This window comes from Idiotropiscis lumnitzeri, unplaced genomic scaffold (assembly GCF_059441095.1).
Source record: "Idiotropiscis lumnitzeri isolate Australia: NSW breed Sydney's pygmy pipehorse unplaced genomic scaffold, RoL_Ilum_1.0 HiC_scaffold_127, whole genome shotgun sequence".
Taxonomy (NCBI): domain Eukaryota; kingdom Metazoa; phylum Chordata; class Actinopteri; order Syngnathiformes; family Syngnathidae; genus Idiotropiscis; species Idiotropiscis lumnitzeri.
The window spans coordinates 50,987-66,417 of record NW_028283665.1 but is presented as its reverse complement, the minus strand read 5'-3'; the positions used below and the strand labels follow the sequence as shown (position 1 = coordinate 66,417).

The 15,431-nt window shown below is 40.4% G+C and overlaps 1 protein-coding gene across 5 annotated transcripts; it reads right to left on the bottom strand.

Moving 5' to 3' along the window:
• Window positions 1-232: 232 nt before the first annotated feature.
• Window positions 233-11,211, bottom strand: LOC148315099 (uncharacterized). Of its 5 annotated transcripts, none has more exons than XM_088287543.1 (8): window positions 11,011-11,211; window positions 10,196-10,244; window positions 2,857-2,928; window positions 2,665-2,739; window positions 2,339-2,395; window positions 2,126-2,260; window positions 1,763-1,825; window positions 233-477 (listed from the first exon to the last, which is right to left on the bottom strand). In XM_088287543.1, exons 1-8 carry the CDS (start codon window positions 11,011-11,013, stop codon window positions 269-271), a joined length of 663 nt encoding a protein of 220 aa, XP_088143669.1. In that variant the 5' UTR covers window positions 11,014-11,211; the 3' UTR covers window positions 233-268. The 5 variants fall into 5 exon arrangements, with proteins under 5 accessions (XP_088143669.1, XP_088143668.1, XP_088143671.1 ...); XM_088287545.1 differs by having other exon boundaries at window positions 307-477; window positions 2,126-2,179; window positions 2,378-2,395; window positions 11,011-11,047; XM_088287542.1 differs by lacking the exons at window positions 10,196-10,244; window positions 11,011-11,211 and adding an exon at window positions 3,025-5,023.
• Between the last annotated feature and the right edge of the window lie 4,220 nt (window positions 11,212-15,431).

Here is a 15,431-nt window from a genome sequence, read left to right as displayed (position 1 = left end):
TATCCTATTGATGTCGACGGTATGATGACACTTACACCTGTTTTTTTAAAATAAGTTACAAAAGAGCAACCACTAAATAAAAGAATAATATAATATGAATAATAAAAATAATAAATGAAGTAAATAGATCAAATTTGAGACAAGTCTGCAGTTTCTCCTACCGACTTATTATGTCATCAAAGGATGTCATTTATTATACGTAATAAATATATACATTATACAGTGTGTGCAGCACATTATACAGCGAGAAAGTAGTGGTGACCTGTGTCTATAGCCTCTGATCAGAAACAATCCTGTTGTGGACATAGAATTTAACGGCCTTCCAGTCCCTCTCAGCAAGGGCTCCCGGGGAAGCTGCGATGCATCTCTCGCAGTCTGCTTTTCCCGGGGTCTTACCCGTGCGTATAAAGTCCATCAAAGAGTGTTCAACAGCCTTAACCTCTTCAGTTGACCACTTTCGTTTGGGTCGATTCGTACCTTGAAAAGAGAGTAAAAACACTTAAAGCACAGATACTTTGGAAATTAAAGACATTCTTGACTTTCCTCCCTGCCCAATAGGTGTAGTCTCTGTGCCTATTGTTTTCCAAGAACTTGGGTTGACCTGAATAGGTTGTCAGTGAATATAATCGGGGCTGCGACGATATTACAAAAAATATATATTTTATAATATATAAAATAAATACATCACAATACATTTATCCTTATTGATAGCTTCTTTTTGTTCTCAAACAAATCACAGCCGACACATTTGTTGTTGATGCTACCAGCAAAAGAGGATTCTGAATTAATCATTAAAAAAACAGACAAGGCATTCCATTTGGAAGGTGAGGAAAGGAAAGGAAAATTCACTTCATGTTAATTAGGTGTTGAACTGTTCACTTGTGCAGTACGATTTCATTTACATTTTTTGTTGTTGTCTTTTCCTACCACACCAGCTTTAGGCTATCATCTTATTTTTCTTCTTAAGTTCTTTTACTCAGATTAACTAGGTAACTACAAGAGGAGTTTACGTCAACTCAGGGTGATCTGCAGGTCATTGCCTGTGAATATTCTCATTCATGCAGGTCATTTTATTCTGAAGGCATTGAATCAATTGCAACTGGACTGTTCTGTTTGACTAGGTTCACATTGAAGAGAAATGCAATCCGGATTGGATGTTTTTTTTTTGCCCATATATGACCTGCATCTTGTTTTTTGTGATAGTCTGATTAAGATTTTTTTCAAATCCAACCTGGGTTGCTTTTATATGTGGTCCTATTGGATTTTTTGCAAAGCAACCACAATCTGAACAGCCGGCTCACATATGTACATCCTTGATTTTACTGATTCGCTTCACGCAGGCATAGACAACTGTTTGATTGTCCGTGAATCTGCAAAGTTGTAATGAGTCACGGTATTGGCTTTATATTTATCTTTAATTTAATTCCACTTGAAACAAAGCAAAAAGTGCACATTTGTCATAACTGTAGTCACCACATAAACGGCAATGACGTAACATTATCTTTAGGGGTGTCTCCATGAAACATCAGGAGGTTATTTTCACATCTTAACACTATTTGTAAGGCAAAGGCAATGCAATGAGTAACTATCCCTGCCGAGCAGAAGAGACTGGACGTAGTAACTTGTGTCTGGCATGAAAAGGGTAAATGAGCATTTTGTTTCCCTCTTGCTATTCAGTTACAGTGTCTAGAAACTTCTACAACAATAATTTAATTTACATGTACAAGGCACAGGAGACCTAAAAATGATAGGACATTCTTACCTCGTGATCCTCGCTTCTGTCCAAGTTGTCCACCTTTCTTATCCTGAGGTGGAGGTTCCTCTCCTGGAAAATATTCATGGGAAATAAAATCATTTACAATGCATCACTAGCCTATTGTCATATCATTAAGTGGTGAAAACAAGGCATGAGTTAATATTTTCATTCTGGTACAATTTATCCACCCATTGGGCAACACTACTTGAGTAACATTGCCCTAGCTCGTTGCAAGAGGGCTCTTTTTTGCGAGTCGCTTTTTTTTTTTTTTTAATTTTCAAGTCAAAATTCTCAATTTTCAGCTCAATATATTCATTGTTTGGTGAGCCAGTGACATAAATGTAAAAGTCAAAGCCATGTTTCACACACCTGAATGCTGTTCTTCTCCAGGTTGTTGTTTTTGTCGAAGAACTGAAGCTCCGCCTGGAAAACATTCATAGAAAATGACCTCGGAGAAAGAATGAGCCTCTGCAACTTTTGTAATTGTATGCCCATCCAGCGTCACTGTACAGAAACATTCATAAAACAAAGCAATAAAATTCATGTCGAAACACAGGACACATAAAACAAAATTCTAGCCACCAGAGCCTTGATTCTGTCCAAGCTGTTGCTTTGAAGCACCTTTTCCAGGATCCTCCCCTGGAAAATAGTAATCAGGAGCAAAATGATGTAGATAGCTTGTCTAGCCTACTGACACCTCATAGGCAGAGAAAACATGGCAGAAATTCTCAAGATATATTGGTTCCGTTTATCAGCCCATTGGGCATCACTAGATCAGGAACATTCACCACCTATCTGTTGGTGAAAGTTATACAGCAACATTACTGTTAATAGAGCTGACGGACATATTTGACTGACATATTAGTTAGCGACCATCAGGACACGTAATCAACATGCAAAATTCTTACCTGCTGAGCCTTGCTTCTGTGCAAGCCGCCTCTGTTTTGAAGCACATTTCTTCTTCTGATTAACCTGTTCCCCTCCTGGCAAACATTCAATTTGGCACTGATGTTATTTTTACATGCAAACCGACCGTCAATGAAACATAACTTTAATTTACAAAAGAAATTTCTTGTCTGGCACACAAATCAGAAGAATACCTGACATATCTGCTGCAGCACCAAGATCATCATCTTGAGATGAAGAGCTTTCTTGCATTATGTCAGTTTGGTCTTTATGGTGACAAACAAAGGCAGATTAAGTCAAATACCAGTGAATTTAAATTATAGAGGTGGAAAGGCATCTTATCCTTAGAATAATTTTCTTACCATTGGGGCAAATCACGATTTGATCCAGGCTTTTTCCCTTAAATTCTCCTAGTCTGCCCTGTTCACAGGCCATCAAGACCTTGCTTATCTTTGCCAATTGCAAAGTTCCTTCGGGGAGGCGATAAAATTTTCTGTGCACCCTGATGTCATGTCCTAGAAAGTCTGCCAAAAGATCTTGTTCAGTGTCATTGAGATTGAGTACTCTTGAAAGAGTGGCCACTTGTTTTCTCAGTTTAGTGGAAGACAGAGTTGCAGGACTTTGGGCCCCACAGTTTTTAGCCAACTCCCGGATACAGTCAGACCCACGAAGTCTTGTTCCAAACCCTGGTCTAGCAAACAAATACATATTTTCACCAACACCACATGAGCTTCGCTCCTCAACAAGTAGCTCGAGAGACTGCACCATAGCAGGAGTTAAGATAATAGGCACCTTCCTGCCGCGCTTCCCACGAATTTCTACACGCTCAAAATGTTGGCAAAGCTTTTTTTCCAGTCCAGTCAGGGCGTCTCCAACATCCTCATTAAATGTTGACTTATCCCGTGTGATAAATACTTCTAAGCTCATCTTCGAGACTTCACCTTCGCGCCTTCTGTTGAAAAAGATTATCTGTGCTAATATAACTTTAACAAGATTGCTCCAATTCCTTGAGTTTTTTTCGTACAATAATTGCTGGTGATATTGTTTTTGCTTGTCCGCCATGTGCATGTGCATTTTTTTGACATCCTCTGCTAATGGTATGAGCTTCGGTTTGTTCCACTTCTTCTCCTCCAGTGTGCGGTACGCAGCAGAAGAAATCATTTCGTTCCAGGTTAGACTGTACATACGCCTAAACTCTTCGACCACCTGCCTCTTTTCGTTGTTTTGTGTTGAGAGGGCTACAGCCTCCATAATGTCTGCAACCCTCTGGATGCTTTGCCCTAGCTTTGTAGCTAGTGTGGGTTTCTCAAATGTATTGATCTGATCATCAAAGCCAGCTACTAATTTCACAGCTCGAATTACATGTTCAAAGTGTTGTGGATTAATATAATCCTCCAGTGTTTTTAGAGGGGTCACTGTCCTTCCGAAAATCACAAGTCTCCCCAGTCCTCGCATAATTTGGCGGATGTTGTCGTGCTGGGAAGCAGTTTCACGGTGCTTGTTGTACATTTTTTCTCCGACTTTCATGATGTATTTATCACCTTTAATAGCAAGGGTTATTTCATCTTGAGTCATCTTATTCACTAGGGCCCATACTTTCGTGCTCACATCTTTAGGTGCTGGTTGAGCAGAAGCACACAGTGATTGTATTCTTGTTTTCCCCGGTAATGTTCTGCGAACACTTTGTGCAAGCACGCACCGTTTCGCATGCTTCCACATAGACTTGCGCTTGAAGTACCCAAAGCATGCAAAACAATGCTGATAGTCCTTTGGATTGCTCTTGCCTTCACTTTGTTGTCTACAAGCTACCAGTGTCCCTTCTCCTTTCGTGAGTGCATCAATGTTTTGTGCTCGATTTCCCTGCTTGCGAAGGAGATCCAGCAGATTTCTCCTTTCCTTCGACTTTTTGGGATATATCACTGCATTGGCAACTTCACTTTTATCCTTATGTTTCCGTTCCAAGTGTCGTGCAATTTTTGATTGTGGTTCCCTGCAGTAAAGGCAGTAGTTTTTCTTCTGGTGGTATTTTTTAGATCCATCTACTTTTGTAACATTAGCTACAACAGGAGAATCACACTTTTTATCAGACCGTGCCTTATGATAGGATGTTTTAAATCTAGTGTAAGTCTTTTTCTTTCTTCTTTCAAACATAGAGTCATCTGTGTCGTCTTCTACTCGAGAAATTTTGATTCTCTTGTCACTCTTTTTCTGTCTTTTTTTGGTCTTCAGTCTTGATTCACCTGAATTGTCTTCTTCACTCACACTTAAGCAACTCTTATCACGCTTTTGGGGTCTTATTTTGGTCTTCACTCTTAGACTTGAATATCTCTTGTCACTCTTGCGCCTTTTTTTTGTCTTCAGTCTTCCATCATTAGAATCTTCATCTTCACTCAAACTTGAGCATCTCTTGTCGCTCTTTTTGTGTCTTTTCTTAATTTTCAATCTTGATACCCCTAAATCCTCTTTGTTGCTAGAAAACAACGTCAGATTGTCGTGCGTCCCTGTTTTTAGCTGGGGTTCATAAGAGTCTTCTTCCCTGGAATGTATTTTTTCATCTCTGCTTTGTTCTGATGATTCGTCAGAATTGGCCTCTGATGATGCTGGTACATACTCATCCCCACTGCTGTCATTGGAAAGTGACACTTCAGAGTTGTCCTCCAGCATTCCTTTGGTCAACTACAACAGGACAGAGACATAAGAATCAAAACAGATGCAACTTCACATCACAAGTCTTCCCTAAAATAGAATAATTTATTAAGCTGACAATACAAAAAGGACAATACAAAACAAAATTTGACTCCTGTGACTTCCATTTAAATCTGACAATTACAAATACAAGCATGTTCTGAAGAACATAGGAGCTATACTTACAAATACACTCTCTTCTCGTGTTAAGGGCGGAACCACTATTTCATCCTGCAACTGCCAAAATTGTAAAGGGAATTATTAGAATTTTAGTTCAAGCATTTTGAAAGTATAACAGACAATACACCAGATGTTATTATATATACATAACAGGCTATGTTACAGCTTGCGCTGTTGTGAAACTATATAAAGTTGTATTGTATAATTTAACATTATAGTATTACTATTTAAAATTAATAATAATTAAATATAAATATGTAAAAACCTTTTGGGGCTCGTTAACTTGTGGAAGAGAAGATAAACCGCAATCAATGGGGAAAAAAAATGGATGGATGGGGAGATAAAGGGCTGAACGATTTATCGTTTTGGGACCGAAATCTCAGACAACGCAATATCGAGATCGTCAAAGCTGCGGTTTGCGTCACACATTCACGAAGCAGATCACAAAAAAAAAAAAAGAAAAAAAAAAAAAAAGAAACAAAAGCCTTGTGCTGTTGTCCGAAGCCCCGAAAGTTATTTCTTTCCCCCCTGCTTGAGTGCGCAGCGCCAAGCTATCTTGCGCCGCTGGACTATGGACTTTATTTGTACTATAAGAAAGTCCGTGCACAGCAGCAGCATCAAGCTGTATAATGACAAATAAACGACCGCTCTAACACGTAGCGTTTTCTCAGAGGCGGCAAACAAAAAGCAAAGTATAGCGTTAGTTGTACAGTCGACTTTTCACAGAAGTCTGGTTAGAAACGCGTTAGGGTGGAAAGCCGGCAGCAATTAACATAAATGTTATCTTGCAATCAGTACGTATCTAGGCATAGACACAATAAGATGACGGCTATAATAGCAATATAGCAGACGCTCTGCGACCGGAACACGTAAACGGATGACTTAATCATGACGAAGAGGTCCGATGTCAAACGTATAGTAAATATTTATAATCTCATCAATAATATTTGCACCATAGAGTATTGGGTTTTGAGATCTACACAATAATAGGTCTCAAATGTATATATTTTAAGCAATTTTGCTTTGCTAAAGGGACAATGATTTCATTGACATAATCTGACATTTATGTACAAAGAAAATGTACATTAGTACAAAATGTAAAACAATTTGGGCTTTAAAAAATACATTTCAAATACACAATTACACATAAATACAAAAATACAAATTTATAAAACTATTTTTTAAAAACTTGGAAAAAACGGCCCTGCTCACGAAATCTCTGAAGTGTCTTTGCATTATTACAGTAATAGCTTTTATTGTTTTTACTGGTATAATGGCATGCTCTGTAATGTCTGTAAATGTCACTGTACATTATGCAGAAAATCGCAATCGTAATATCTGTCAGAAAAATGACAAGTTTTTCCTAAAATCATTCAGCCCCAGACAGAGAGAGAGAGAGAGAGAGAGAGATGTAAATTAATGTTACACTTGTCCATAAACAATCAGTATAAAGAGATTATTATGCAAGTTAGCAAAGAAAAAGGCTCGCTGAATATTAAGGAATGTGAGTGTGTTGCTCAGCTGGACAAATGTAAGGTTTTCCCCATGTGTTGAAATTAAATTAGATTACATTACAAAAATAAGGTTGAAAGCCAATTGAGAGCCAAAGGCAATGTAAGTAAGTCTGTCTTTTTCTCTGTTAAAACAAAAATTAAACCAAAACAGAATAACATGAAAAAAATGTTGCCGGGGAGACCTCATTAAAAAATTTTCATGTTTTAATTTCCACTTTCCATTTTAAGATCTCAAATATAACATATCCTACCTTTACGTTCTGTTCAACATGACAGCTATCCATTACATCAGCAACTGCAACGAAATCACATGAGAGAAGAGCATTAACCAGGTTCCTAATGAGCTAACAGCAGCCATGTGCCTTTATTATAAACTTTCACCTCACCATGAAAATTATTAGAGTTAGCGCATCCGAGACAATAAAAATACATAAAGCCATGATCAGCCATGCTAAGTACACGAAACATCTTTCACTGAAGATGCACAACTACTTGGAACAAAGGTCACTCAGTAAAAGGATAAGTTTGGCTCAATTCCATCTGTTACATTATTTTATTTGTTGTAGTTTTCTGTCAGATTCTCAAGGAATATGGTTGAGGTAATTCAAACATTGGAGAAAGCCCTTGCGCGATGAAGAACCCACTTGTGGTAAAAGCCATCAATAACAAGCTTCCTGAATTTGTGAAGAAAGCAAAGCTTGTCTTTATGGTCAATCGAAAAAATAGTGTCACGTAAGTCAATCATTTTGATTATTATCTTGCATTTCTGAATGAGCAATAGGATAACCTCAAGAGACTTGAGCATCTCAAAAGCACATAAAAGCTCTGACAAGATGGATAACAAACTAACACACACAAAAAATGCTGCGACTAAATCCATAAATGATTGTGTTGTTTGTGGAGATGAGAATCACAAACACCATGACAAGATCCTACTGAAAATGTTTAAGGTCTGAAGACATGCCCAAAAAGAAGGTATTGCGAAACGGAATGATGTATGTGCCTTGAGAGGCACGTCCATGGTGGTGGGTGTAAAGACCAGTACATGTGCAAGAATAAAGACTGTATGAAAATGGGCTCTTCAGATCGCCACTACCTCCTTGGCTCCAAAAGTGAAGCTAAGAAATATGAACGAGGGAAAAGCACCGCAGGGAAAAGACAGCGGAAATAAAAGTCAAACAGAGAAACAAGAAAGATTCTGAAGTGAACGTTTTCCAGCTATAGCAGAAAGATGCAAAAAGGCTGTAAAAAGGCCTGGAATAAGGAATTCCACAATGTCAAACTTGGTGGTTCTCAAAGAAAGTGGACTGCAAGAGAGTCCAGTCCTGATGATGTTGTTGAAAGTCCTGACTAATGCAGGACAAAATAAAGTTCCTCTTACGTGCGGGTAATTGTGACACAAATCTAACACCATACTGTAGATCAGGCATAACCAAATGGCGGACCTCGGTCCGGATGCGGACTGACTGATGGTTCGGACTGGACCCATGACCAATTTATGATAAATGTACACGAACAGAATTTTGTTTCAGGCTACATTCGCAAATGTGGTCGCTTCTATTACGGTAAATGCGTCACTGATTTGAGCCAATCAAATCTTTTGTTTCTGATCCACTGCCAAATGTGCAGCAGACATGAAGAGAGTGCTTGCTCAAAAGTTAGCAAGGTCGATGCGTGTTGTTTTAAAAATGAATGGACGGAGAAATTGATGTTCATTCTGGCTTCAGCCGGTTTAAAACCAGTGTGCGTCATTTGCTCCGAAACCGTCGCACCAACACGAAGTGCCACTACGAAACAAGGCACTGCTCTTTTGCTCAAAGTTGTCTGCTGAAGTCTGAGGAGAGAGCACGCAAAAACATCGAACTTTGAGTGCAGTCTTGCGGATTTTTACATTTTCCATTTTCGTTTACAGCCAGCGGCATGCAAACGAATGTTCACTAAAAGTATCATTCATGGATTTTGGGCAAACATTAAAAAAAAAAAAAAGTTCAGTCAGGGCAGTTGCGAAGGAGTGCTAAAATGCGGCTAACAAAAATTATTTAAAGGAAAACACAAAGACCAGGTATGTGAAATAATCAACCAAATTCTAAGCCTTCCCTTTTTTTAGGCGGACAACTCTTTGATTTCAGGAAAAAAACGGGAAAAGACATTAACTCAATGCTCAGCAGTTGATTTATTTCTGCAGGAGATATTTTCCTTTTTTTTATCTGCAAGTGTCGCCCTTAAATCCTTTAACCTGGAGCCGCTTACATTTTCTTGAATGTGAAATAAACCCCTTATATTTATTTGACTGGGAAATGTGTTTAATGGTAACATTGTTAAATATTTAGTATATAAGTGTGCTCTATTTAAAATTACTCTAAATATTAAAACTATATAAAAATGTGAACATAGGCTAGACCAGTGATTCTCAAATTGTGGGGCGCGCCCATGCTGAGGGGGGCACGTGGGACCCTGAGGATGCTTTTTTTCCGCCGTGGTATGGCTGAATGATGCATTGTTTTAGGACCGAAAAAGGCGATCTCAAACAACACGAGTTTGAGCCCTTTGACTCTAATTTTTGTCTTTTCTATATTATGTACATTTTAATAACTGTGTTTGGTTTGGTAAAAAAAAAAAAAAAAAAAAAAACTAAATATTTATCATCTCATCAATATTTGCACAACAGAGTACTGTATTTTGAACTCCTCACAATAATAGTCCTAAAATTTATATTTCTTATCAATTTAGCTTTGTTAAGGGATATTGTATTGACAATCTAACATCAACATACAAAGAACATGCACATTAGTACAAAATGTAAAAAAAAAATTGGTGGGGGGGCGCGAATTGTTTTCTTCTTGGTAGGAGGGGCGTGACAGGATATAATTGAGAAGCACTGGGCTAGACAATAAGGGAAGTAGGACTTTGATTCGAACCTTTTGATTGGAAGAAATTTTAGTAGTGGGCCTCTGTGACTTTTAATTGAATACCCCTGCTGTAGATTCTGCCTACAGCACGGAGAATGCAGGGATCTGTGATTTATTCCTGATTTTGATTAATTGAACAGTTTATCAAACGCATTTTGTAGTGATATTGATTACTGGCCTATCCTGACACAAATTAGATTTACCCCACCACTAAGCCCCCACCACCCCTTCGTCCCCCAACTCACCTGCGCCGTCAAAAGTGTCACCACTGGAAAAGAAATCTGTGCCTTCCTCCTGTAAACAGTGACACAATCAAAGATCATCAGATCACAGAACTACTTTCACTTTACAGCCTCAGACATTTTAAGTGTTGCTTACCAGGAGTGTTAAACTCACTACACTTCACATATAGCATAATTTGTAGTAATATTTACTTGAAAAAAAACTTGTCAAGTTTTTCAAGTAAATATCACTCCCCAATATTTGCAGTGTATAGTTTTAACCCCTGGCTTACACAACCATTGGGCTATCATATTAATCAGTTTGGTCATTCAGTTTTAACAGACTAAAAATCAAATAATTTATTGTGTCATAAGGTGGCTTTTACCAAAATATACCGTATCTCAATGAACAATATCTAGAGCACCTACGCGAAACAGGCCTATACTAAAAAAGTACAATGACGCATGTAAAAAAAAAAAAGTAAACCGCATGACAATGGAAGGAAGATGAACTAATCATCATCATCCATCATCATCCTGTCCTCTGCTTCTTTCTCTTTCGCACTCATCGTGCATTCTACTTTACACAGACTTTAGAAGCTTCATTATAACGTGTATTTCACAAAAACAATAAACCAAATTAATGGATTCAACTGTTTTACTCGACGCTGGCGCGTGTACAGGCCGCTTATTAACAAATAACTTAGCATTAAATATGCGGCAACCATCCTGGAGAAGTTCCACCACACTGACACAAAGTTAGCTCATTTTACATTGCTCGAACTCCCGTGTGAAAATTGAAGGCAAGTAAAAAGGGAATACAAAAATAAAACACTTACCATTTCTCTTGAATGCCCGGCAGCTTGAGCCCAATGTCCTGTACTCTCGATGCTTGTGGTTAGTCGAGCGAATTTGCCGATAAGCAGGTGAGCGGTCGAAAAGGGAGTGCTTGTTTTTAACACAGCACACACCACCGTAACAGCGAACGTAGTTATCAAGAGCAAAAAAGAGAAACTGGTTAAGATTTTTCAATCCATTATGCGGCCAAGAACTCATGATAACTTATATCTCGTCATGATATGTTTTTTCTTGAAACGACAAGTGATCGGTGAATGGGGAGGAGGGGGCAATTGTTCGACTTCGCACCAGTAACGGGAGAAAGATAGTACGTTTGGGGACCTCTCTGTTCCACACAAGCATACAAGTAAAAGAGACACACAAGCGGCTGTCCAGTTAAATCGCAGCCGCAACACGGCCACCAAATTAGTTATTAGTTATTTTTTGTACTACTACCTGAGCTTGCTTAGTTGTTTTACTTACTTTCTATTTGGTCTGTTTTAGACATCAGAAATGTAATTATGGTAAACACATACTTCAAATCAATTACCCCCCACGCCCATTTATTTTTCAATGCAAGTTACAGTACAGTAAAAGAATTTCTCAAACAGTTGAGGGAGTTCAAGAAGGAGTGAAAGTGCCAAAATTAATTAAACAAATACACCATGAAATGTTTAATTAAAATTATCAATAACAAATTCGATGTTTAATTTATTAATTAAATGTAGAATAAAATAAATAAATGTGTAAACCCGGTTAGTAAAATATGGGTGAATCAACGTTGCAATATGATTTATATATATATATAGAGAGATATATAGAGATAGATAGATAGATAGATAGATAGATAGATAGAAAGATAGATATAAATATATATATATAAATATATATATAAAAATATATATATAAATATATATCAGATCCAAGAGGAGCAGTGCAGTTTTCGTCCTGGCCTTGGAACAGTGGACCATCTCTACACTCTCTGCAGGGTGCATGGGAGTTCGCCCAACCAGTCTACATGTGTTTTGTGGACTTGGAGAAGGCGTTCGACCGTGTCCCACGGGGAGTTCTGTGGAGCGTGCTTCGGGAGTACGGGGTACAGAGCCCCTTGATACGGGCAGTTGGTTTCCTGTACCACCGATGTCAGAGTTTGGTCCGCATTGCCGGCAGTCAGTCGGATTCGTTTCCAGTGAGGGTTGGACTCTGCCAAGGCTGCCCTTTGTCACAGATTCTGTTCATAACTTTTATGGACAGAATTTCTAGGCGCAGTCGAGGCGATGAGGGGATCCGGTTTGGTGACCTGAGTATTTCATCGCTGCTTTTCGCAGATGATGTGGTACTGTTGGCTTCCTCAGGCCGTGATCTCCAACTCTCACTGGAGCGGTTCGCAGCCGAGTGTGAAGCAGTTGGGATGAAGATCAGCACCTCAAAATCTGAGACCATGGTTCTCAGCCGGAAAAGGGTGGAGTGTCCTCTCCAGGTCGGGGAGGAGATCCTGCCCCAAGTGGAGGAGTTTAAGTATCTTGGGGTCTTGTTCACGAGTGGGGGGAGGATGGAGCGGGAGATTGACAGGCGGATCGGTGCAGCCTCCGCTGTGATGCGGACGCTGTATCGGTCTGTCGTGGTGAAGAGGGAGCTGAGCCAAAAGGCGTGGCTCTCAATTTACCGGTCGATCTACGTTCCTACCCTCACCTATGGTCACGAGCTGTGGGTCGCGACCGAAAGAACAAGATCTCGGGAACAAGCGGCCGAAAAGAGTTTCCTCCGCAGGGTGTCTGGGCTCTCCCTTAGAGATAGGGTGAGAAGCTCGGCCATCCGGGAGGGACTCAGTGTCGAGCCGCTGCTCCTCCACGTAGAGAGGAGCCAGATGAGGTGGCTCGGGCATCTGTTTAAGATGCCTCCTGGACGCCTCCCTGGTGAGGTGTTCCGGGCATGTCCCACTGGCAGGAGGCCCAGAGGACGACCCAAGACACGCTGGAGAGACTACGTCTCCCGGCTGGCCTGGGAACGCCTGGGCATCCCTCCGGCAGAGCTGGAAGATGTGGCTGGGGAGCGGGAAGTCTGGGCTTCCCTGCTGAAGCTGCTGCCCCCGCGACCCGACCCCGGGTATATAGAGATATAGATCCGTTGGCACACCATTATGATGAAAATATGTTTGTTTTTAACTTGAAAAAGACAAGTCATTGGTGTAGGTGGGGGAGGGGCATAGTCCTTGTGAGGACCACTCTGAGTTTCACACACATGTAGAGGCCTGATTGAGGCACAAAAAGCTGCTGCCCAGTTACATTGTAGCTACTACACGGCCACCATTTTATTCATGTTGTACGACTACCTGAACTTGCTCAGTTTACTTATTTTCTAATGTTTTGTTTTGTTATGATCAGTAATATAGTTACAATACTCCATACAGGTTCAAATGTACCCCCCCCCAATGTATTTTTTTCCATGCAAGTTAAAGTGGAGTAAAACAACTGTTCAACAATTGTTGTCTTATGTATTCCAAAGCTAATTATGCATTAGGGCCCAGAGAGAAAAGAAATGTCTCAAACACAGCAAGCGAAGTGGCTGAGTAACATCTCGCAGAACTCTATGGCCACAAGCTAGCTAGCAGAGGAGTCGGTTAACATCCTAAGGCAAACCCTGATTGGTGATATTCATGGAAGCGAATAATAAATTGTTTGCTGCTGTAATTGGGAATGGAATAATGCCCGAGTTGAATAAGCTATTTGCTTGATAAAGGCATATTGAGAGTCGGAGGACGACTAAATAGGCTAGGAATGCCAGAAGGCCTGAAGCACCCAATCCTTCTCCCAAAGGGACACCACGTGTCAAGACTCCTGATGGAACATACTCACAGGCAAGTGGGGCATAGTGGGAGGAATCACACGCTATCAGTATTAAGACAGAAATATTGGATCCCCTGTGCCAACACTCTTTGCCGAAAGGTCATCCACGACTGTGCAGTATGCAGGAGGCTAAGAGGCAGTACTGGTGAGCAGAAGATGGCAGACTTACCAACAGACAGGATCACTCCGGATCTGCCACCATTTACTAATGTTGGAGTTGATTACCGTATTTTCGCAGTCATAAGGCGCACTTTAAAGTCACAAAAATTCCCCTTAACAAACAAAGCGCCTTGTCAGTCGATGCGTCCATTAAATGGACAAAGTACCACTCACGTCCATCAGCCCTTGTCATCAACGAGCTGTTGGAAGTGCATGTTAGCACACCCTGCTGGGCAAAGAGTGAATTGTTCATGTTTACAATCGACCGTGACAAATACACTATCTGACTATAATGTTTGGGTGATGGTGTTGGAAAAAGCTGGACAAAGGGCAGCTGTCCACAATGTTTTAGTCTGTCTTATCATTTATGTTATTGCAAGCAAGAAACGTCCCAGGTTTAGACAACAGACAAAAAGTCCAAAGCATAACAGCACATCTCTTTAAACAGCCATGCAAATCTCTCTAAACAGCTATGGGATTGTGGGTCTCTGCTCCCAGAATGCATTGCTTGAATTAGCTAAGGCTGAGTGGCTTTTGTGTTATTTTAATTTTTTTGGGTATATTGATGGCATGAGAGATACATGTTTGTGTTAATCTTATTTCTATGTTTCATTGTTTGCTTGTATGATGAGTTTTTTATTTTTTTTTTAAACCGTGACTCTAAGGAGTGTGGTAAGCAGCCAAGTCCCTCCCCTGACGTTGCTTTGTAGGCTATTGCCAATGCACCTAATATTGGCCTGAGCCATTGTCAATGTCAGCTATTGTCAATAGAGACTTGGCGTCTGCTGGGGTGATTGCTTATGTTATTGGGGCATAGTAGGCTGCTATCGGCTGTGTCAGTGTGGGCAGCTCTGCCAAGTTCATGCTATGCTAACAGCAGCTGTGCTATCGTCTTGTCAGGCGGTGCGTCCAGTATATGTTACAAAGACAGAAATAGCGCCCTCAACAGGTGTTGCGCCCTTTGACACGGCGCGTCTTTTGGGTGCGAAAATACGGTATTTCGGCCCCATTGAAATCAAGCGTGGGAGGAGCATAATGAAACGGTATGGAGTCCTCTTCACATGTTTGGCCAGCCGTGCAATGCACCTTGAAGTGGCCCATTCGCTTGATACAGATTCTTGCATAAACGCTCTCAGACGCTTTATTTGTCGACGAGGTCAAGTGAATGAACTACGATCCGACAACGGGACTAATTTTGTCTCTGCAGAAAGAGAATTGAAGGAAGCGATTGGGGAATGGAATCAGGATCAGATCACCCAAGCCATGCAGCAGAAGGGCGTAAGGTGGACCTTCAATCCCCCTGCCGCTGCCCACCATGGAGGCGTGTGGGAAAGATTAATCAGGATATTGAAAAGGACTTTGCTTTCCATTACAAGGCAGCAAATTCTGGACGATGAGAGCCTTGTCACTGTCATCTG

Bases quoted from the DNA above. Each gene is read 5' to 3' on its own strand.
- LOC148315099 (XM_088287542.1), bottom strand. From the start codon at position 4,813: ATGTTTGAAAGAAGAAAGAAAAAGACTTACACTAGATTTAAAACATCC. The intron at 1,826-2,125 runs GTGTGTGAAACA...AATATTTTCCAG, and splicing joins TGGAGAAGAACAGCATTCAG to GAGAGGAACCTCCACCTCAG. The intron at 478-1,762 runs GTAAGAATGTCC...TCTCTTTTCAAG, and splicing joins ACAGAAGCGAGGATCACGAG to GTACGAATCGACCCAAACGA.